The sequence below is a fragment of the Coturnix japonica genome, chromosome 1, assembly GCF_001577835.2.
Source record: "Coturnix japonica isolate 7356 chromosome 1, Coturnix japonica 2.1, whole genome shotgun sequence".
In the NCBI taxonomy this organism is placed as follows: domain Eukaryota; kingdom Metazoa; phylum Chordata; class Aves; order Galliformes; family Phasianidae; genus Coturnix; species Coturnix japonica.
The window spans coordinates 81,362,391-81,387,020 of record NC_029516.1 but is presented as its reverse complement, the minus strand read 5'-3'; the positions used below and the strand labels follow the sequence as shown (position 1 = coordinate 81,387,020).

Genomic DNA, 24,630 nt, shown 5'->3' with positions numbered 1-24,630 from the left:
AGGGCCACATATACTTGTTTCCTGAGCACCTCCAGGGATGGTGACTCCATCACCTCCCTGGGCAGCCTGTGCCAATACCTCACCGCCCTTCCTGAGAAGAATTTCTTCCTAATATTACATGCTACAGCTAAGTAAAAAAATTCCAACCATAAACTGCTTTGGCAATCCTATCTGATTTGGAGAGGGAGAAAATTCTCATCTTCTCAGGTGGCTGCAATTGCTCTTACTCTGAGAATATGAGCAAGACACACAAACTTGTAATCCTGCAGGGAGGTTTCTCATTATAAAGCTTATGAGAACACCTCACCAGACTTCGGTATTAACTTCAACATTTTTTAGCATTAAAAAGGTGAAAGAAATTCCAAAAATTGAAAGGGGAAGAAAAAAATAAATACAGATCCACTTAAATGCAATAACCCAGTAGAAATACAACTGCTCCCCTAACTTTTTCTTCCATTCCTGGCCTCTAATATAGTTTTATACACTTTGATATTGGTACTATTCACATCCCATAATGCCTGGTAGATGTCTGGAACTTAGACCTGGGGTCTGTAACGAGGCAAATCAGGTTCCACCGTTTTCCTTTATCCCTTTTATGTAAACCAAACATTTCACATTCTAACTACAAGGTAAATAAAATTAAGGACTGAATGCAGCTCCAGATAAACTTATTTCAACCATTCTCATTAAGAACTTTCCTGAGCCTTTTCTTCTCCATGCTGAACCATCCCAGCTCTCTCAGCCTCTCCTTACAGGGGTGTCCAGTCCTTCCATCCTCTCCATGGCCCTTCACTCAATTCTTTCTTGTACTGAGAGGCTCATAACTTGACTCAGCACTCTAGGTGCAGCCTCACCAGTGCTGAGGGGGGGGAAAATCCACCTCTCTTCACCCACTTTCAATACTTGCTTAATGCAGCCTCGGAAACTGTCAGTTGCCTTTGCTGCAAATGTTTGTCTCTGGCTCCCATTCAATTTGATGTCTACCAGGACTCCCAAGACATTTTCAACAATGTTGCTTTTCAGCTGGTTGGCCCCCAGCATGTCATGGTTCCTGGAGGTAGTTCCTCCCCAGATGCAAGATTCTGCACTTCTCCTTGTAGAATTTCATGAGATTTCTGTCAGCCCATCTCTCTAGACATTTAAGAGACCTCTGGATGGCAGCACAGCCCTTTGGCCTATCAGCCATTCCTGCTGGTTTTTGTGTCATCTACATTTTGCTGAAGATGTTCTCTACTGGCGTAGAAGTCATCTTCTCAAATGGTAAAAGTGAGTTTTCAAACAACATACTTGCTCTTCCAATCCTGCATTGCATCAAAAGCTCTACTCTGTACGTGTGACACCTCACCTAGAGTACTGTGTTCAGATGTGGAGTTCTCAGTACAGGAGAGATGTGGACTTGTTAAAGCATATCCAGAGAACAGCCACAAAAATGATCCTAGGGATGGAACCCCCTTCCTATGAGGACAGGTTGAGAAAACTGGAGCTGTTCTGCCTGGAGAAGGCTCCGAGGAGGCCTGATGGCAGCTTTTCAGTATCTAAAGTGCGGGTGAAGGTGTAAGAAAGAAGAGGACAGATTCTTTCACAGGGTCTGTTGTGACAGGACAAGGGTAAATGGTTTGAAACTGTAAGACAGGACATTTAGATGGGATATAAGGAAAAGTAAAATTACAATAAGAATGGTGAGGCATTGGAACAGGTTGCCCTGACAGGTGGTAGAAGCCTCTTTCCTTGGACACATTCAAGTTCAGGCTGGAAGGGGCTCTGAGTACCCTGATCTAGCTGTAGATGTCCCTGTTCATCACAGGGGAGTTGGACTACTTTTAAGGGACCTTCCAATTTAATCAATTCTATGATCTATACGGTAATTTTTTCATCATTTATACCTTTATAACATACATATCATAATACATCTGAAAAAAAGAACAGAGGTAGAAATGCAAATCAAGAAGACTGTTGTCAGTAAATTTTAACATTCTCTGTGTGTAGTTCTAAATGTCAACATCTAATCAAGTCTAATCTATTATTAATTTTCTTTCCTGTTTTGAAAATGTCCATCTGTGTCACCAGTTTAAATCATCTTTTATTTCTTGAGGCACACCTCTCCAATATAAGATAAATCTATCAGACTATAGCTATTAAAAATAATTTGCTAATTTTTTCAAATATGATGGAAATTTACTAGTGAAAGGCTTCAGGACATTATTTGAAACTACTTGTTACTAGATTAGTAAGGAAAATGACTATTAGTAAAATGGACAAGCTAACCATTATTATAACTTTTGATATACTCTGTCAAAAACAAGTATTTAATGAAAATATAAAAAAGGGCAAAACTAGCTATGAGAGTGATCTCCATTCTAACTATGACTATAACTCAGATTACCTAAGTAATATCTTAAAACATGCTTTCTGACCTTAGAAATATTTTGCATATTAAAACATTCTCTCTGAAATATCCTGTGTTGAATTCTATTTTTGAAATGCATTACTTAGAAAATATTTACTGGAACAGGCTGCCCAGGGGGGTGGTGGAGTCTCCTCTGGAGATATTCAAGACCCGCCTGGATGCCTACCTGTGTGATATGGTATAAGGAACCTGCTTTGGCAGGGGGGGTTGGACTTGATGATCTCTAGAGGTCCCTTCCAACCCCTACAATTCTGTGATTCTGTGATTTCATATAAAGCTGCTCAAATATTTCCAAAAAGCAAGACAAGGGAAAATATGTTTTACGCTTTTAATTTATCAACACTAGCAGTTCTGTCATTTGGAGTATCTTGATAGTAGTTCGCTAATGTCCTTTGCTACAAGTTCACATTTACCCAAGCTGAACTTGCTCACTGTACAGAAATTTTGTCACTGCCAAAGCTTATGTATTCTTAGAGCATTCCAAGCTTAACAGATTCTACATACCAATTTGACTGTGCTGATACTTTTACCAAAGAGCAAACAGGCATTCTCCAAACTAAGACAGAGAAGGCGCACAAGAGGTTGTCTCTTTGTATCTCCTGATTGCCAAATCAATAAGTGCAGCAAGCTTTCAGCAGACCTCAGAACAACCCAGGTCAAATGCCCCAAAGTGAGAAATGGAACAATGAAATGAAGGGAAATGGCGGGACATAAACCATATGGAAGAATGGAGAATAAAAAGAGAAGAACAAGATATTAGGAGCTAAAATCATTGGGGCTCTTAAGCAACCTAGTGAGGACAACTTTGTTGTGTAACCCCTAAATGAATATAATTGTCTTCAAAATTCCTTTGATGCTTAACACAATTTACTGGCAGAGTGTATGCCTTCATGACTTATGCCTATGCTGTGTAAAATGGAATCTCTCTTGCCTTAATTCAGATCATTTAGCAGAGAATTATTCTGTCAGTCTAAATAAACCAACATTCTATGTGAATGATCGGTGAAGAAGAAGAGAATAAAGATCTTCTGAAAATGTAAAAAAATGAGGTCAGAAAGGAAATTCATATTAATTATATTTTTACATTAATGGGATTAGCAATTCCCACATTAAAAAGTTAGGAAAAGCCAGCAGAGAAGTCTCTATGACTCATGGTCTATATAAAAGATAGCTGGACCCTAAGACTGTAGGGGGCTAGAAATAATTAATGTTATGATGTCTTTATTGTATATTATCATACACCAAATTCAGAAGAAAAAGATTCTTGCTGCTGAGACAACATTAATTGGTTTTTTTCACTGCATCTGACAACAATCTGAGATCAAGTTTGGTTTGGAAGTTCACGTTTCTTCATTTCTAAATGTTAGCAGTACTCAATAAAATGTTCCTCCAATAACTAAGGTCCACTAAACTGAATGACTAAAACTAACATAATCCTCCTAGTGGTTATTCCTGCTGTATCATTCTTACATTTAACAGCTTCAGCAATATAAACAGACTGGAAACACTACAAAAAGAATGTCTAGATCTCCTTTTATTTTATTTTTTTTTTCTAATGTGTCCAAAATAAATTTGGATAACATAATTTTCAATTTTAGCCAAAACTCTTCTATAGAATTTTATTTTAAACCAGCAGTTGGAATGCATTGGGAAAATTAGCTTGGTACATTTCAAAGAGTTAATCACTTGTACCACGATTAAAATGCTAGTGCATTATTTTACAGAATGCTTTCTAATTCACTCTTTTATTCCTTTATTTTAAGCTAAGAAGTATCCAGCAGCCAGAAAACGGAAATTACAGCAGCAAGTGCACTCTAACCAAGGGCCCCTAGCCAAGACAAATCACTCATTACATGCATCAGTTATACTGTTTGCTATATGTGACTTTTCCCCTTTTGTCCTAGGTGCAGAAGCCATTAAGTGGATTGAAGCTGTGAAACTCTCAGTAAATATACCTTTTGCTATGTCCTCATTCTGTGTATGTACCTACACAGGAGCTTGTTACAAATGGTGCTTCTGCCCATCTTTCATTCTGCATAGAATCGACACAGCTGTGATTTTATTCAGTGAAGGAATGCTGTATTGCAAATATTATTAACATGTCTGCATATTAAAACACTAGATTGCTTTGGTTGCATTAGTACTTTTCACATAAGCATCACCTATGGTATCCAATGAAGAGTAGCAATGACCCTTGAGGAGCACGCGTGCATACAGTCATCATTAATTTGGTAACAGACTTCTTGCAGAACCCAGCAGCAAACAGTAGACACCTTCAAAGACTGTCTGGAATTCAGTCAACTCAGAATAAATAAAACTACTTCTCTTAAGGGGGAAAAAATCCTCAATCAACTCCTAATAAATCTGCCTAAACAAAGACTAATAATTTTTAGTAAAGATTCTTGTTTCTTCAATGACTTGAAATTAGAATCTCTCCCAGAACACTGTATAACCTGGTTTTCTGACTAAAAGAATAGTAGGTATACTTGCTAATAACCAATTATATTTGTATTTTCTTACTTCTCTTACTGCACTGCATCCATAAGGTGGAAGGAATAGGGAAAAGCAAGAAATGGAAAACAGATAGATATAATTTTAATAGTTAGCTGTCAAATGTGCAAACATAAAACCATTACTAAACTTGACTAAATATGTATTGTTCACAAAATATGAGTTTATAATCAGAGATTTTAAAGTAACCATCAAAGCCGAAATGAGTACAAATGCTAAGCATTCTACTATTAGCAAACTGATTAGAGAATTAAGGAGCCTGATAAATACAATTAGAATGTATTACCTAACATTTCTAGTGAGAAACCTTAACACGTGTTGTTTGACTCACATAATTAGTGAGCCCACTATAATCCCCTTGCAACAGTGAAGGCACACTTCAAGTTCATCAGATCCAGATTCAGTTTAGAAGTACAAGTGCACACAGCTACCCTGACAAGGGAGACAGTCAGAGAGGCTGCTGGAAAGAGTGTGAAAGGAGAGAAGAAAACTGTTATGTTTCCAATCCTGGAACTGTTTTGGGCCAGACGGCAAAATGAGCACATGGGAAGAGACCAGTCCTGATCATGCATTACTATGGCAGCATATGACCAGGTGAGTGAACAAAGCACAGCCTTCTCTTGCACAGACCAATATTTAATTTTTCATTAAAATTTCAGTTTGGCTTCTTCTTTACATAAAAATCCCAGTAACACAGAACTTTCAAATACAGTCCATCATCCTGGGAGAGAAGCACTTGGGGGGGGGGGGGGGGGTATATATCTGTATATCTGAAGACCTTGGGTTTGTTTAGAAACAGATGTTGTAATATAGAATTCTTTACAGGTTTTCAGAGAACAGGGAAACATTCAGACCTGAAGCACCTTAGCTCACCAAATTTCAAGCCTGTGCTTGACGTTCATACAGTGTATTCTACATTGTGTTTCATGATCACTTTTCAAAAAATGAAATGTTTCTACGGCTTTGAATCAAGATTTCAGAACTGAGAAATGTGAATTTCACCTTTTTATACCTGGAGACAAAATTACTTTCAAAGTCTTTAGATCCTTCTACAGAAAGGATCTGTTTTGTTTTCTTATGGGATGATAGAATTTAGACCAAATCCAGAGATACTAGTAAGTGCTGGAAATGCTAGCATACCGATGTTTTACATCGTGTGAGTGAGACAATTCAGTATAATTTTCCTATTGAGTAGGAAAGTTTTTGTTAACATGACTGATGAGCTTCAGATACCCAAATAAAATAGACGATTTATTTAAAGCAAACTTTGGCCTCAAAGCTGTGTTCTCCGGCATATAGTACTTAGTATGGATGCTGCATTAATTGAAGAGAGTCCTTCTTAATGCCTTTATTTTAAATTGACTTATTCTTAGACATGGGAAAGCACAACTCTACCTATAAAGATTCACACACACACAAGAAGAGGTCTCACAAAAGCAATAATGAAAGCATAACTAAAACTAGTATAAGGATTGATGGACATAGACTGGAAAACTATCTAGAGAGGTTAAGTGAGAGACGTGCAAGCTGAAGGTAATTTTTGTGGAAAAAGAAACACTGCAAAAAACCTGTATTTTTATTATGCAAGAGAAACCTTCACTAGGAGTTCTTGGTTCTAACACTCCACTATAAAACTGGTGTATCATTTACAAGCTCAGAAACAGTTTCTGAAGATGCGTTTTTCACAACTGGTATCTTTCTTTGACCTCTTCCACATGACACATGGTTTCCTGATATCAGAACAGATTTGGCATAAATAATTTCTTTTCCTGCTTCTCTATTTCTGTGTTGTTCACCTTTCTATCTCCGTATCACTGATTTCAGCATTAAAGGGTATGACAAACAAATGGCCAGCCTCTTTTTTATGTCAGTGTCAAGGCAGAGTAAGCCAGTGATCCTAATGGAGACATTCCATTTTACACACCGAGCTGAAATAAGGAACCAAACTGTGCTATATTTGGATCCAAGAATAATACAGTATTCCTTATACTGCATATGCATATCAGCTTCTAAATATAGGTGATTAGTTAAAGGAGACTGTAATCAAATTAGGCTTCTAATTTTACAAAACATAGCTAACAAATTGAATATTAATGTATTGTACCTCTTACTGACAAAACATCTACTTAACTGACTTCTCTAAAGTTCACAGTTGAGAAGTCTGACAACAGATACCCAGGAGGGCCCTCGAATAGAGTTTGTAACTAATTATTTACATCTAAAATATGTACCTTATGTACCTAGAAACCCAGAAAGAGTTTTCCGTAAGAATATAACTGAATTTCTTACACACTCCTTCCTTCTTTCATTTGAAAACTATTTGATTTGCCAAAAATAAGGCTTTATGTTGAAACACTAACCGCTAAATTCATAGGAAGGTAAGAATGGTCATCCTGGATCAAACTTAAAGTAAAGCGAATCTGATTTTGAAGTCCAGATGGAGAGCAGCCAGCAACAGATCCTTTGGAAAGGAACGTAAAATGGGAGGCAGATACCGGACAGTCACCATCTCCATGCTAGTGTTAGACTGGTTTCTAGGAACTGCACTGGTTTGTTTCCTAACATAAGCGTGACACCTGCTGAAACTGAAAACGCTGATCTCCCTGAATAAAACATTAGAGATGGAGAAAACACTGCTCGCTAACCATCAGCTGTTCTCTCCAGCTTATATTTCCATAATTCCTTCCAGCACTCAGCCTCCTTTCTCAACAAGGCCAAGCTGTGTAATTCTGGAAATATTTCACTTCCTCTGAGGTGTTTTCACACCCCAAATTACACGAGAATTACAGAACAGAATTAGAGAAGAAAATGAGATATTACTTAACTGACAGTTGAGCTATACATTTTCTTTTATCTTTATTTCCATACTAATCGTTCTAATCTGCCCAAAATAAGAAAATATCCAAACAGCAGTTAATACTGCTAAATACAAAACTATGAATATATCATGAAGCATTAACTTCAAGTCTGTTCACTTCAGATATCTCACATATGTATAGTATTCCAGTCTAGAAAAAAAGTCATTTCATGCATATCTACGCCTGTGGAGGTTCCATAGTCATCCTTACCACTGAAAGACAAATAGGGTAGAAATATTTTTTTAAAAGATCTTAATCAATTAGGTCAAGTTTTGTGTTTTCCATACATGCTTAGAAGAGAATTAAACCTTTACTGCAATAGCAGTAAAACATCAGCATCCATGTCATTCAGAGAAAAGTTCAGCCTCTACACTCAGTCCTGGTTTCTTTAATACTACAGGAAAATGATGAGTGCTGTATTCAAAAAGAGTACTTCTCTGTGATAGACTGTACTTACGTAAAAATAAATATGCGGATAAATACAAGCCAACATCTTTGAACTGATGAAGAACTCAAGGTCACCAGTAATCTGTCTCAGATTTTAATATGTGAATCACAAGGCTCTATTACATACTTTGAGCTACCCAATTTACATCAGGTATAATCACTGTGAAAATAGATGCTATATCAATTTTGGAATTGATGCTTGACATTATCTCTTAACTTAAAACTTTTTTTTTTTTTTTTTTTTTTTTTCAGGAGGAAATGAATATGTTTGCATTTTAGAAGGAAGCATATGAAACAAACCTTGCATAACCTAGCAAGGTATAGTGACACCTGCTAACTGAAAAAGCATACAACTTTCTTTTATAGTTCACCGGTAGACATGATGAAGTATTCAAGCCCTATAGTTTACTTCAGAAATCAGTTGTCTGTTGAAAGATAACAGCAACTACAGTTTGCAAGAATCCGGTAAGCAAAAATTCTTTCCGGTTAATACATATGTGAAAATTGACGTGCATGCTTAGCAAAGGATAGCATCATACTGTTAATATGCTATCATACTATTAACATGCTATATCTATCTTAATAGCTCGTTTTTTACACAAAGATCACATTTCAGATGCTCTAATTTGTATCTCTAGGTCTGAGTAGTTGCTCAATCCAACATGTTCTAGCAATCAAACCAACAAACAACTCAGGCTGAAATCTTGCACTGGTGACTGATTTGCTACTAGATGTAACTAGATGTCACACTCAATCAAAATTTAGATGAACGCTCAGGCACCCAACCCACGCTATTAATTGAGGTTTTTGTTTTGAGCAGTTCAGTTTCAGACCATAGTAATAGAGGTTCCTACACAGCTCCATGGCCTTGCTTACCTACAGGATTTTTCTTAACAGTAAAATCTAGTTCTTGGCATGGTCATTATTTGTTTCTTGAACTTAGCACTCCATTAAGATGAATGAGTAAGCTCACTTCTCTGTCAATAGTATTGTTTCTGTCTGCCTCGCTGCAGATACTGTAAGACACCATGAATTGATTCACTGGTTGAAAGAAAGACAACCTGAGAGTCTTGGAACTATATCAAAACAGATATCTTTTTGTTCGCAGAAAGCAAACAAAAAGATAAACTCTAGCATGGTTATTTATAAGACTGAAGTGCATTAATTCTCCGAAAATCCCTCTTTAGTAACAGAAAATAAATCATTAAGAATGAAGAGGAAGGGCTTTCTGTTTACCAGATAGGACTAATAAGCTTATTCCCCTTCCACATTTTTCCCCCATCAAACAATTCAAGCAAAATCCTCCTTCACAAGTTTGTATTAATGCTGATATGCCCGCAAATACAAAACAGAAGGCCAAACATTTTGGATAGTGTAGCTAAGCTAAGTTACAAAGACTATAACTATTAGTGAAAAACCAACACCCATTAGTGCAAACATGTTTCCAAGATGTATAGTCTGAAATATCACCTTATGACAGTTGATTTTTTTTTTCCCTCAGCCAGCAGCACAATATTCTTCCTAGCAGGGATTCTAAACATTATAGCTGGCATTTTAAACTTATCCACATAAGTGTTACATAACGTGTACCTGCTTCACTGTATTTATTTTCTTTTATTCAATTTCTGGTTTTAGTTTATTAATAGCATCTTCAAATGGGTGACAATCCAGTAAATCTTCAGTTCATGTGTTTGGTTTAGACTGATTCCATGGTAAAATGGCAAAACCAAAGAAAAGAGATCTCTCTTTTTATTAGAGGTTTCAAAATGAAGAGCAGAAAGGGAAGTTATTCAGAAGTTAAGATATTTATCAGTACTCTGTGCAGCCACTTCCCTCAGTACCTGAACTTGTAGATGAAAAGTTACGTCAACATCAGAAACCCACTCCAACCGTGACAGACTTTTCCTTAGGCTAATGGACAGCCATTTTCCTCCATTTTAACTGCTTTTTAGAAATTATTACCATCTTAATCCTGGGAATCCAACTTGCACTACTCAATAAAAATCCTTTACTTTCGATGTGTAGGAAGTCTCAGTTATTCTATGACACACGTGAATTACTTTAAAGAGCATTCCTGTGTCTTGTTAGGTCTTAAGGTAACGTGGCAGACGTTAGTATGCACTAATGAGAATGACATAAAAGAAGAACTGTGCTGTACAACTATGAGAACCTGATGTTGTCTAAAACACTATGAAGGACAAAATGCAATACAGCATTAATATGACTATATGTTATCCATTTGCAGACTGAAATTATCCATCACATCCAGTGCAGAAGAGGTGAAGGAACAGTATACCTCAGAATATCCATATCACATCTGACCCTGATTACTGAAGGGTTTTGTGCCTGAACTATCATATCTTCCTGTTTTCCCAGTGATTTATTCTCTATTCTTACTGTTACCCAAGTAAATATAATAAACACTGACTGAAATAATGTAAAAACACAGTGTGAAAATAAATGAACTACAAATTCAGTAGTACTCCACAAGTAAAAAGCTGTTTGCTCATTACTTTCCAACAGTCATATTCAGCACTTCTTTCAACAATAAAGGGCAACATAATTTCCACTAGAAGCAGCATTCAGAGCCGCCCTACAGCTCCTGTATTTTCACTCGCATCCCAATAAAACCCCCGAGTGGGAAAGATAAATTGTACAAAAGCAAATTGTACAAAAATTCAAATAAAAAACCCCCAAAAGTATGAAGGACTCTGAATGTTGGAATAGCTGCATCCTGCCTCCTCCACAACTAAGTAGAGAGATGTATAATAAATAAACAGTTATGGAAATGCCTTGCTCTATCCAGATGTTCAATAACGTACAACACAGTGTTTCACAATCAGTGACTTTTTTTTTTTTCCAGTTCTTCCTAACAACATTTGACACCATCTGAGTGTGCCGTGCATTTTAATCTTCATTTCTCTAAGTAGGGTGATTCCCTTTCCAACCCAGAGGCATTTTGATTCCGCACGTACATTAGAACCTAAGCAATTCAACACCCGTCGTCAGCTGGACCTGATGAGCACGCACCTGTGACAAAGACTCTAGATGAGGATATTTTCGAGCAGTCAAACCAGGTGTTAAGGGCAACGATGCCTCTTAACGCGCGTGACGCACCCTAAAGCCAGGGTTAGAGCCAGCTGTCCCTCAGCAACCCTATTTCACGTAGCGGGATGCCGCCGCTCTCTCAGCGGGGATAACTTCCAGTCCGCTGCAAGTTCGGCCGCACCGGAGGGCAGCGCACAGCCGCAGCCCCGCTCAGCTCCGCGCTCCCATTTCACCCGCACCCAACTTTCACGGGGCCGCCCCCAGCGGATGCCGCCGGACAAACCCAGCCGGGCGGCTCCCGGTCGCAGCGCCCGCCCCGCTCGGCCGAGACTCCGATCCCGCCGCCCGGCCGGGTGCGGAGCCCCCTCCCCATCGCCCCGCGCCCGCCGGAAAGTTGCGGCCCCGCGGCCGCCCTCACCTTGGTTGGAGGCGCCGTGTCCGCCGGCCGCGGGGCGCGCCGTCAGCAGGGGGAGGAAGAGGCCGAATCTCCAGAGCAGACCCCTCGCGTCGCAACACCCCATGGCTGGGGCCCGCCGAGCGCCCCGCGTCCTCCTTCAGGCCGGCGGGGAACGCCGCGGCGCGACTGCATCCACCGGCGGCGTCCCGGGGCACGGCGGCGGCCAAGGAGGAGAGAGGGAAGGCGGCGAGGGGCGGCGGCGCTGACGAGCGGGAGAGCTTCGGCAACTTCGGGCTGAGCCCCGCTCCTGGGCGGCCCTTCAGCCCCGTAGAGGCGCCGCCGGCAGCTCCGGCAGCCTCCTCCGCCGTCCGCGCCGCATCCCCGGCCGGAGGCAGCGCCGAGGGGCTTCAGTATCCCATAGCGGAGGACGGTCCTGCCCCGCCGCCGGGCTGTTCGGCTGCAGGCAGGTTGAGGAGCGGGGCTGGGCGCCTCCTCACGCTCCCCGTGGCATCAACAAAACTTGCGGGGCGGCATCCCCGGCCCCGCCGCCGCCTCTCGCCCCGCTCTGTCTCTGCCTCTCCCTCTCAGCCGCGGCGACTCCGCCGCTCGCTCCCGATCTGCGCGTCGCGCTCCCGGCCGCGGCTTTTGGTGCCGCCGCTCCCCCGCCGAGCGGCACGGCCCCAGCCCGGCGGGTGCCGGTCCGCCGGGAGGGCGGCGCGGCCCCGCGCCGGGGGCGCTGGGGCACAGGCGGCCCGCCGGCCAAACGGGCGGCCGGGAGCGCGCGGGGAGCGGCGCGGGGGCGAGAGCCTTTGGGCGGCGGCGGCGGCCCCTCCTCAGCCGCCCTCAGAGGGGAGTGCGGGCGTGAGGTGCGCGGCGCGACTCGGCGAGGGGAGGGGAGGGATGGAGGGAGGAGAGGCGCCCCCTCGGCTCGCAGCCCGCGGGTCAGATGCGGCCGGCTGGGCGCTAGAGGGGGTTAGTTGACAAGGCAAAGCTCCCGGCCGCGGCGGCGGGGCCTGGAAGGAGCCTGGCGGGAGGCGAGCGGCGAACTTGGCGCAGCGAGCACAGGTGAGTGAGGTGGAGGTACGGGATCTGCCTGTTAGCCGGCATGCAGCACGCCAACACCGCGGGCAGTGCGAGCTTTGGGCACGGATGCGCTGCGTGGGGGCTGCAGTTGGAGCTGTCCTAGGTGCTGGGACAGATGGAGTTTTTTACTTCTGTTACTTTTCTTTCCTTCTGTTTCTTTTCGTTGAGTATTTCAATTCCCGGACTTGTTCGGGAATTGAACATTGAAGACAAGAAAACAACAACAAAACAGGAATCACACCGTCACAGAGCTGTAAGGTGGTTAAAAGGCACCTCTGGAAATCGTTGAGTCCAACCCCCTGCTAAAGCAGTTTCCTGCGGCAGGTAGTGTGGTTAGATGTCAAACAGGTCTTGAGTATCTCCAGAGAAGACCACCTCTATAGCAGCCTGCTCCAGGGCTCTGTCACTCTCACAGTAAAAAAAGTTCTTCCTCATTTTTGTGTGGATCCACATATCTGTATATGAGTTCCTAAGATCAAGTGTCCAAATGCAGGTGCAGAAGAAAAGCTGTCTGATTCACAAGGCTTCTGTGTGCCCACAGATCCCATGCAGTCAGCAATAATGCTGCCACAGTGTCCTAAACCAGAGTACAGCACAGCTCCTCCTGAGATGCCTGAGCAGACACTCAGAAAAGGTGTATATGGAAAGAATCACTTTGTAATGCAAGAAAAAAGAATACATTCAAAACTTAGACTTAAGAATCAGGATTTAGATCACTTTCAAAGGAGTTTTTTCAATGAACAAAGCCAACAAGGAAATACACATTTGATTAATTTGTTATTTTTTTTAATGTGAATGCTTCCAGCTCATAGCTGTTCTATAGCATTGCAAAATTTCCCACATTTAACTGAATTAACAACCTCACATAAGGAAATGAAATCTTATTCAAAAAGAAAGCTTAACGAAAAAAAAAGTGTAAGAAAAAAAATACAATTTGCCAAATAGTGATTACCATTTTGTCTTAGTTTCATGGTGAACATATTAAAGGAGAAAGTTCAATGTTTTGAGTTTCACCTGAAATACATTACAAAGCGTTGCAATCTACAGTGCCACAACAGTGTTCTACTTTGGAAACAACAAAGTCAAAAGAAAGTAACCAAGCATATCGTGTGCCTTTTGGGGGTTATGGATGAGAATTCAGATTCTTTGTCTGCTATTCTTATCTTTGGTTTAGTAGTAAGGTGCTTTCCAACTATACTGCCAGAAGAAATTAGGGCAGGAAATCTTATGCGAAGTCTCCTTATTTAAAATGGGACAATTGGGCCATGCGTATAATCGACACAACTGCTTGTCCTCAGCCTCTGAAAAAGTCTTGCCACGTAATGCAAAAGTGCAGTATGCACAGAGAATGTAAACCGAGATTCTCTCCCTCTCATCTGCTACTGCATGACACACTTTTCAGCTTTTTGTAGTAGGTTTTCCTCAAACAGCCCTAGTAACACACTTGCATATATGTGGATGCGCTCTCCGTGTACTACATACTCTCCCTAGGTACACTTGTGTATCCCCATATACATCAGCATAAACATGGTGTGGGCACACTGTACATTATTTCGCTGTCAATAGTAAAATAAAATCAGATTTTTTTAAGGCAGCTTAGTAGGTCTGATTTACCACTTATTTTGTTTCTACATGTCACATCAGAATACACCTGAATACAAAAAAAAAGGAGGTAGTGAAAAATGTGATGGGAACACAGATAAAACCTTTTTATGTGTTTGGGGTTTTTTTGTTTGTTTGTTTGTTGTTGTTTTTAAACATCATTTAGCATGCTGGTAACCGTGAACTTCTCAATCTAAAGGAAACAGTTGTGTAACAAAAGAGCATTTACTGTAGAGTCTATTCTCCAACATCTAACTAGCCACAGAATTTCTAGGGGAACAACTTTGAGAGAGCATTGCTCATTCGTTTAATAGACAAATCTTATTTGTTGTGCTTTTGCATCTCAGGTATGTAAACATGTTAAATATAACTGAAGAAAGTAAAAATATAAAATATAAAAAGAGAATCCTGCTTGCGTACATGTATTTTCCAAAATATAAAATTCCTTAGTAGTATGTAAGTAGTGTAGCTTTAGACTTATTCATAACACATAACTGTACCAGCTCAACAAAACTAAATGGATTTATTACTTTTACATTCAGATTTCTAAAGACTATAGTTTTTTATAAGCAAGGAAATCGAAATACTCCCACTCTTAAAATGAAAGATAATTTAATCTGTCCTGGAAACAGGAAAATACCCGTTCTACCTTCACTGCTATTACCTTTTCTAAAAACAATATGACAATCAACAACAAAACAAGAAAGGAAATATGACATTGACGCAGAATTATATGTAATGTGCCATCCTTGTTTTTTTAGTTAAGTATATATAATTTGTCTTTACTGTGTCATAGCTGTGTTAATTATAATAAAACAACCTGTAACTTCCTGTGGGGGAAGAAAAACTATTCCTTTTATTTTAATAACATTTGTCCATAATATAATAGAGTGTTTTATTGTGTGTTAGTCCTTTGAGCCACTATTCGCAACTGTGTGTGAGCTAGTGTGATCAAAGTAAATATTTTAATTAAGACACTGACTGAACAGATTTAAACCAAATATTAAGTTAGTTTTCCATGAAGCAGTCAATAGGATTCTATGATTTTAAAATTACTGTAATATTTGGACCAACACATCTTCATGAATATGTTTTAGAAGAGCATCACTCACGCGCTAATCTGAACTATAGCATATGTACTATTAAGAATATAGTATAATATTGATCTCTTGTGGTCTGAGCCAACCATGAACAAAACTCACTGCTGATTCGACAGTGTAACCAGAAGTCAACCTTTTAATAGCATATCTCCTACTCAGGATTACGAATTACTCTTTCTCATCAAACTGAATGTATACTCTGTTTGTTTGTTTGTTTGTTTTTAAACAAAATATTCATATTTCTATTGAATTAGAACCATACCATTTTCACCTGAATGAGTATTCCTCTTAGTTTACTACTACTTCTACCTTTTAGCAATCTAAATGGCAGGCTGACACTGGAAAATTACTGATACTTTTGTGTATGTGAGTGTGTGTGTGTGACTACCATAGCACCAAATATTCTTATGGTATGTGCAGTGATTTGCATGAAGTATTTACAGGTTGTGACAGTTTTCTGTGTCCAAAAAAAAAAAAAAAAATACCCTCTCCATCACCAAGGGGAGAAAAAGAAGGTTCTTAAAGTTTCAGGCTTATTTTCTTCTCTGTTGATAATGCAGAAAAAGACAATGAAAAAGAAAGGGAGCATAGTCAAAAAGAAAGTTGTGTATTCAAAGAAATCTGTCAGAATATAATTGTACTAAAACTAAGGTAAATAAGTATTTGAATTCTGACATTAAAAACGCTTCTTGAAATACAGAAGTAACATCAACACTTCAGTAGTAAACTGAATAAGATGCAGAAAATTTAGTCAAAGATAACAATTACGATACAAAGAGGATCCTGAAAAGTCATTTGCCAAGTCTTACCAGTTAATTGTAGTTTTGTTGCTTGATTATATTTTTCTTTTCACTTGACTTTTGTATGGACCTATTTCTGAACACACTAGTCCCAATGCTCTGCACTGTGTGAGAAGGTACAATTTAATTAAATGAGAATGAACCAATTATACCAAACAACGTTTTAGGGAAATTACTGACAAAATGTGAAGTATCAGGGTTTCATCTCTGTCTTTTTACTCTCATGTGTTTTGAATTGCCTCAAATTATTTCTACACTAAAACTGTTGAATTATAAGATTATATGATGTACAAGGTTTGTAAGTTGTTTATAATTTTCTAAGTTTCCTTTACAGTTAAAAAGTTATATCTGTATGACTATGCTTTCTTCATCTTCAGTATTTGCTTTTCATTTCCACATTAATTTATGAAGTAAACAAAATAACCTTTTGAAGGGGTAATACAAGCAAATCTATTATCATATTTCTTGCTTAGTTTCCATATTTATATAGAATCTAGAATAAAATACAGATCTCTATATAGATCTTTATTTTTTTGATCAGTAGACAAAAAAAGTTAAAAATCTAACAAGTTTATGTTTTGCAGAAAAATCTGATAATAATAGAATAGTCCTGGGATCCTACCAAGAGTAGCAAATTGTTTGGCAGTGAGCGTTCTCAATATTTCAGGTTAGTGAGTGGAATTGTGCTGCAGCAAGGCAAAGGAATTCCAGATAAAGGCAGTAGAATGAGTTAAGTCAAGGATGTGAAGGAGAGGAATGGGTGATCTAGACCACAAAGATAAATCATGACCTCACTTATGATGAAGGAGAGAAAATTTTCCTAATATTGTTAGCAAAGATATATCAAAGATGTAGGTATGACTGTGGTTTAGTAGACTATTCAAATTAAAATGCGAGAGAGGCAGAATTATGTACTAATCAAGCTTGGAAGTGCAAGAAATGTAGGCTTTTGTATAAGGGCTCTCTTTATCAATCTCCGTCAGTTCAACAATTCCAGCTATTTAATTGCAAACTGAGTTGGTTCTGAAAATGATAACAGAGTCTTTTTCATGAACAAAATGCTTTGGGGGAAAAAAAAATAAAAAAGAAAAACTGTATTTACTGGAGAATGAGATTCTATTCAAACTATCCAAATAGTCCCCTTGACATAACTGAGAGTGATTAGTGAGGGCATACTTCAGGACTGTGTCTGAGCTGTTTATCTCCTGGAAGTTAAAAGACTAACATAGCACTCTAAAAGCATATAAAGCTTCTTAGTTTCTTTTCTAAGGATATTTAGAACCAATTAATGATTGCAGGAAGATATTTATTTAGTAGTCAGAAGAAGTAATAAATATAGCCATAATTGAATGTATAATAATACCACTGTAAATATTCTGGGTTACAGTTACAAGATTAAATTCCCAGTTTTAAGTACCTAAATTTCAAATTTAAACACATACATCTTTAAAAGACGCTTTCATTTATATTTGGACCCCTTTTTATTATGGAGAGGCAAGAACTCAAATTTCACACCATTCTCACAAAAAAGATGAAACCAAAAGTGAGATTGGATTTATTCACATTGTAGATAGTGATAAAACTATACAGTTTTACTTTTGAATTGTTTGATCTGTGGACAAGTTGGAGCTGCCTGTGTCTGACTACTCTATTTGAGTTTTATAACACCTCAGAAAAAATAGAAAAAATCACACACTTTAGTATATACTTCTGAAATCAAGCCCTGTGGCTACACACTAACTTACTTGAACTAAAACCATATCAACTTAAAGATTTGATCTTCCTGATTGTTTTTCTGTTTTTGGTACTGCTGCCTTGTAGCTGAAAATGAGAGAATACTGAGGTTGGTTCAGTACAAATAACAGCAAAGGCAAATAACCAGGCTTATTATAAAGACATATATTTTTGCCCTTATCCAACTATGGCTTAGTGCAGAAATTGCTTCAGGCACTGGAGCAGACATGTTTATCATTACCACAGATTAATGTTCTATTTGAACAGTAACTCTTACTTGTGCTTGCATTATCTTAGCAACTGGTATGATGTGGCATATACATTTCTGCACACCAAGTTGAGCTAATCTCCTGTAAAAGAAAGCAATTGCTCCCATGAAAAACTAGCAATAGTCTGCAACAACCATATTATGTGTGGCAATTACGTCAGTATAGCTGATCTAATCTGTAACTACTTCTGGAAATGGTGAGTCAAATGTTTTCAGTTATATGTAATGGTTCTTCACACCACCACGGAGTTAATCTGGTGCAATCACTGAGCCATTCTACACAGAATATTCTAAATGTAACTAATTCTGGAGAGAAAAAAAAAGAAAAAAAAAAGAAAAAAAAAAGAAAAAAAAAGTTAGCATTGAGCATAGTATTACAAGTCTGAAAACATCTGTTCTTGGCACACACTCACATTGGCAGACAGGAAGTAGCCATTCACAATCATTTCTGCAAATGCAGTCCTCTCAGGAAACCTTTACTTGAACCTTAAAACATGAAAAAGAAATCTTTGAATGCTCCCACAATTATACTAGTTGAACTCCACAGGATACTAATATGTCATTGAGTTTATTCACTTAAAATTGTCATCAAATATCCCACAGTTAGCATTTCTTAGTGTCAGAAGCCCTAAAATCACAATTTTGCTTGGACACCACCTTCCTTTCCATCAGCACTGACAATTCAAATACTTGATGTTTGAAAGATGCATTTGGATGTCCTGGATAATTTTGCATGTCACTCTAATGCGACATGGGATTATGTCTTCCTATCTGCCTTTAAATATTTATGTGTGTGTGTGTGTAAATATGAATATGCACATGAACAAATGATGATGTTATATTTGATGATACAAATATGTGCTCTAACACCACAGTTCTAATGGTTGCTCTGGATTTTACATGTTACAAGAAATTATGTGTTTTGTGAAAGTCTCAAGCAGCTTGTGTATCCTAACTATGCATTTGGCAAATTAGCATTTATAGTTGCTTAATTTTTAAGGATGTGATCAAATGGATAACAAATTTCAGACTCGTGTTAACTATTATTTGGGAAGCTGTCCTCTAAGCCTGGGTATCTTCAGAATTCTCACATGTGAATTTCCCAGCTTTTTACATTCTCAGGAGTTTATTAAACTGTGTATTTACAATATGAGATGCTGATTGTGTCATTATGATCAGCAGATATTTTTCAATACCTTCAGAGATGTCTGTATTCCCAGAGCCATCTACCCTTCAGCTTTATTTTGATAGAAGATATGTGTCTAGAGACAAAGTGCAGAAAGCGAGACTGAGCTAGATGGTTCTGTCCAAGGCTGGTTCTTAGGCTTCATGCTTTGAGTGAACAGCCATGACACCTTGAAAATTCTTATAAGGTCTGTGAAATTTTATTTTTTACGCTTTTCTATCTCACTTTCACTACACTGGCCCAAGGTTCTTAGGAGAAGGAATAGAGGTAGCTGGGTAAGTGTCCAAATGTTACTCATTATAAATACTTAAGAGTACTGTTAAAGAAGACTGTTGATGTGCCAACAAGCCTTACTTATAAAACTTGAAATTTAAGTTCTGTTAAAATATATACATATATTGAAAAGACGAGGACTCAATTCTTAAAAACACAATTCTAGGTACCTTTTTAACACATTACTTCTGTCTTTGGCTCCTTTCAATGCACAGAATCAGTAGCATTCAGGACTTTAAAATCAAGTGAGACAGCAACGAATTACAAGCGTCACTTGTTGTCAGCGTTAAAATGTAGCCTACAGGAAGACAAACTTGATTCTATCCTGACTTTTGCTACAGTCTTTTTCTATAACATGGAAGATGCTAAAAGCAATGTAAATCTCAGGTAGGTGGATTGATCATGTTTGCAGTTGTTGTCAGTTACAGATAAAACAGTTGGTGACTGAAATCACCGAAGTTTAAAAAACAATCTCATCCCTTCATCCTGATTCTGAATGCATTTCTCCCTTCCTGGTTCCCTATATATTCCCACTCCAATTTCAACTCACATTTCTCCTACAGACATAAAGGTTTTGAATGTATTTCTTGGTTGCTTGAGCAGATACAACATTAAGGAAACCTGGAACACATTACTGATGGAAAGGAAAAAGGATAAAGGAAAGACTTTCCTGTGTTTTGTAAAATTAATATGTTTTTATCTAAAACTTTGGTAAATGAGAAAAAAATTGATACACATTTTCTGATTTCATCCAAATTTAGCAACTAGTCTGTGGTACAGTGCAGTCAGACTGCAGTTTTACATCATTCAATTTTCACCAAATTAAAAGGACAAGTGAAAATGGAGTCTTTCTAACAAGAGGTCTGCTTAAAAGGAGGTGTTGCTTTCCTTTGTATTACATTCTAGATTAAGTCTCTTTAGGTAGGTGTGACAGCTTCAGCCAAACTATAGCAGAAATAACAAAAGGAAGCTGTTACACTGCTGTTAACAGCTGGCACAAATTAAATGAGATTTTTATTCCACAGTAGATCGCCACAGAGGGAAAAAATACCAACAAAATTTCTAAATGGGGGATATTTTTATGTTATAATTTCAAAAGAAAATCAATCAAGGAAATGCACATTTTGTCAAATCTCTATGGGAAAGGATTTATATTTATTTTAGAAAAAAAAATACTTAAATCAAGTAATAATATTTGGAAAAAGTAAAAATACAAAGTGTGTATGTGTGATGAATATGCTTGTACCAGCAAACCCTGGGAGGGATTACTTTGAACTTTTATGCTTCTCTGCTTACAGTGATCATCTCTACACAAATATCTGTTGCTTTCTCTTTGCTACAGTTAATTATTTCCTAAGAACCTCTAGCTGCCTTTACTAATAAAGCTTCTTTGCTGCCAGATCTTCAGCTGGCTGACTCTCACTAATCCATGCGGTGTTTTCTAATAATGTGGAACAGGATTTTAACACCTACTTTCTGAATGCATGGTTGCTCCTATTTGCTAGTGTGTAATTCACGATATAATTGACTATGGTATTGTGTGAATTATATAAAAAACACCTATGCATATTGACTGTGTAAAGAGTTCCAATGTAGGCTTAGACTTACTAAGAGAAAACAATTTTCTTTAAAGGCTTTGAGGAAGAAGTATTATCAATATTTTATTCCATACTTGTTATCTTTAGCAACACACAAAACTCATTTTGGGACGATCCTGACCACTGAAATTACTTGAAACTGGTAGTTTTTCAGTAAGGCTGTGCTTTAAAAATTTTAAACAACAACATTGCATCACATAAAGCAGAAAATATTCCACTTTGGATCCTGAAATCTATTCATTTGGATCAGTTTAAGCATTTGCCAGCTTTGCTAGCAGTTATTACATAGTATAAAAAAGGAACACAAATAATGCCCTCAAAAGCTTCAGAACAATTACCCCATATAGTACTGTTGTTTTTGTGAGAAATGAAATATTTCTATAAATACACATAACTGAATATATTTGTTATAGTCATCAATTGCTGATGCAATAGAGGAAAACTATATGAAACTATAATAAAGGCTATGTTATATATCTTGGCAGCTAACAACACTGATCTATTAGCTTAACTATTATAAATTACTTAGCATTATACAGTATAAAACGTTATCTTTTGACCTATGATATTTATTTAATCCCAGAATCTGACAGATGCAAGTACTAGGTATGCAATAAACTGGAATTAGGTATGTACCAAGCTGCTTCTACCCAACATGATTTTTTTTGAAGTCTGTTGGAACTATTGGTTCAAGGAGGCATTTGAAATATTTTGGTACAAATGCTCTTAATAATCTAAACCTGCCTTTCCAAAGCATTTTTTCAATGTGGTCTGTTGGTACTCCTGAAATGTTTACTTAATGCTATATTGAAAGTAAACAGTAAACAGAAATTGATTTTTTTTTCTCTATGAATTATCAAGCTAAATAATGTTTTCATAGAGATAAGAAAGATGAAATAAATTTGTGTCACTGCCGCTGCTTCTATACTACATCACTTCTAAATACTTTACACAAGAAGAGCATTTTCAAACTCAGAATATAAAAATACTTCACAGTATTTGATTATCAAAACCCAGAAAAGTTTTCTAATGCTCAAGAACTGACGAACAACCTAATATGTCTTACACAAATTACTGCCTTTTAAGACTGAGCTGCTAGTGATTCAAACGATTCCAGTTTGTTAAGAAATTAGTCTTCTAAGGTCTGGTAATGTAAAAAACATAAACACAATTTGAACAGAAAATATGAAAGGAGTTTTAAACCATGACAGGTTTTACACTGTGTCTGGATAAAAAACAAGAGTTAGAACTAAGTTTGCTGGTTATCTGTTACACACAAGATGCCACTAGAGGGACTTGTACAGCCAAGAGTAATTTACAGGAGCTTCAAAAAGAATTGCGTATGAATTATTAAAAAAAAAATTGAAATATGAATAAGCAGTGGTTATAGTTATATTTTTAAATCACACCTGAAAAGAACTGTGCCTTTCCAATTCTGTCTTTTATTGACAGCATTACAATTATTTTTTTGCAGTTTTCACAATTTAAATTACAACATTAGGTGCCCACTTTCTATGTTATCTGTATCTTTAGTTTGACTTCTGAATATGGAATAAATACCTTTAAAATTATTCACACTCCCTTTGATTAAAATTCAATTTGTTCAACTCTAACAGTTCATTTGTTTCTGTGCAAGCAAGGGAATGTAAAACAGTGTGCATAGTTTAGAAAGAAACCTCATATATGAGGACAATGAATATTCCATGAGGTGAAACAATGGAATAATTTTCAATTGAATGTTAAGCAAATGTCTTTAAAGTGATCAAGCTGCACCAAATAAGTAACCTGCTAAAATGGGGTGAGGAATCCACCACCCTGCATTTATAAAATGAGCACTTGAAGTGCAGAAGAAAAGATATTGCTGTTCTTTCAAAATTTTCTAAGCATCTGTTTCATGTAGTAAAATATTCAAATGTAGTCCAAGAAGAGAAACATTGGATTACTACATGTAGGAAACAAACAGACAGTAAAATAAGAAGCCAAACTATCACACACAGAGAAAAAAAAAAAAAAAAAAAAAAAAAAAGAAAGAAAAAAAAGAAAAAAGAAAAAAGAGAGATTTGTATGATTGTCTGCTATAAAGCTGGAAGTGGGGTTAAAATGCATTGGTAGCTGGCTTCATACTTATTCCAGGCAATGCTCAAATTTATATTAATATAGAAAATGAAATGGATAACTGTTTATTTATACTAATGAGAAACACGCTACGTGACTATTTTGTCCACTGAAGCCAATCCAAGTCCCACTATAATTCTATGTCTTTTAAAAATGCACTTTTAAGATCTTAATAATCAGTGTTCTAGAATTCCTGATGAAAATGGCAATTAAGGCAAGGACAATTTTGTTTTACTGACATGGTTGGATCTATTTCAAAGCAGAAACCATGAGCTTTATCATTAACCTTTCAAGTTGTTGTAAGCTTCTTTATTGTAACTGAGAATATTTTTTACAGAAAAGTAAATATTTTTAAGCTTTCCATTTCAAATGCAAAAATAATTTTATATTGCACAAAAATTGTATGTTAAATAATGCCTTTAAAATCATGCTCTTATTTTCAGATTCAATCAAATGTGTGGAGAAATTTTGGGGATTACTGAGAAAGTAAAATATTGCAGCACAGAAAGTATTAGAACTGGTATACAAAACATTAGTAGTTTAAGAAAAATGAACTAAAAAATAACATGTTACTAATATTAAACAAAAGAACTGAAAACCTAGTGCTAATTTCATTAGAATTTTGGCAGTATATAATTCTGTCATTTTGAGACATTTATAACAATTTTGTTTTTATATTTACTCATAAATTCCCTAACAACAGAAAAGTATTGACAATGAAAACCAGTTAAATCAGTACAGTTTTTGATTAAATCAACAAGGTAAGATTCTCCCACAAGAAGTTTCCAGTCATATGTCCTAATATGCACTGAGCATACAGTGCAGCAACTCCTATTACTATGGTGATAATGTAGTATGTATGGATGATTATGTGACTGCAGAGAGATGGCGGAGTTGCTATCCCTGGCAGTGTTCAAGAGATGTCTGTATAGGGAGCCAGGAGATATGATTTAGTGGTTTTCTGTAGGTATGGTAAAGGGAGGACGGTTGGACTAGATGATCTTGGAGGTCCTTTCCAATGCTGTGATTCTATGATAAAAGCAAACCTTACGCAAAACAGAACTCTTACAATTAGTAGTAAAAATTACTACTGTTTTACTAGCAGGGCGATTACTTCTGGGGAAGAAGATGTTTCTAACTTTCCTTGCCAGTAAAACTGCAGGCAAACCTTGCGCATCTCCAAATGAGAACCTCTGAATGAAA

At 37.6% G+C, this 24,630-nt stretch overlaps 1 protein-coding gene across 8 annotated transcripts in view; it reads right to left on the bottom strand.

Annotated features, from left to right (window-relative positions):
- LOC107321707 (ephrin type-A receptor 6) overlaps nucleotides 1–12,366 on the bottom strand; it is a 438,332-nt gene extending 425,966 nt beyond the window's left edge. For 3 of the 8 annotated variants that reach the window (XM_015878874.2, XM_015878893.2, XM_015878910.2), the window contains exon 1: nucleotides 11,690–12,360. In XM_015878874.2, the coding sequence (XP_015734360.1) occupies nucleotides 11,690–11,792 (103 nt within the window). In that variant the 5' untranslated portion in view covers nucleotides 11,793–12,360. Of the gene's footprint in view, nucleotides 1–11,689 lie in introns of all 8 variants that reach the window. The other 5 variants (XM_032448175.1, XM_032448185.1, XM_032448196.1 and 2 more) reach the window with 4 other exon arrangements.
- Nucleotides 12,367–24,630: the final 12,264 nt, after the last annotated feature.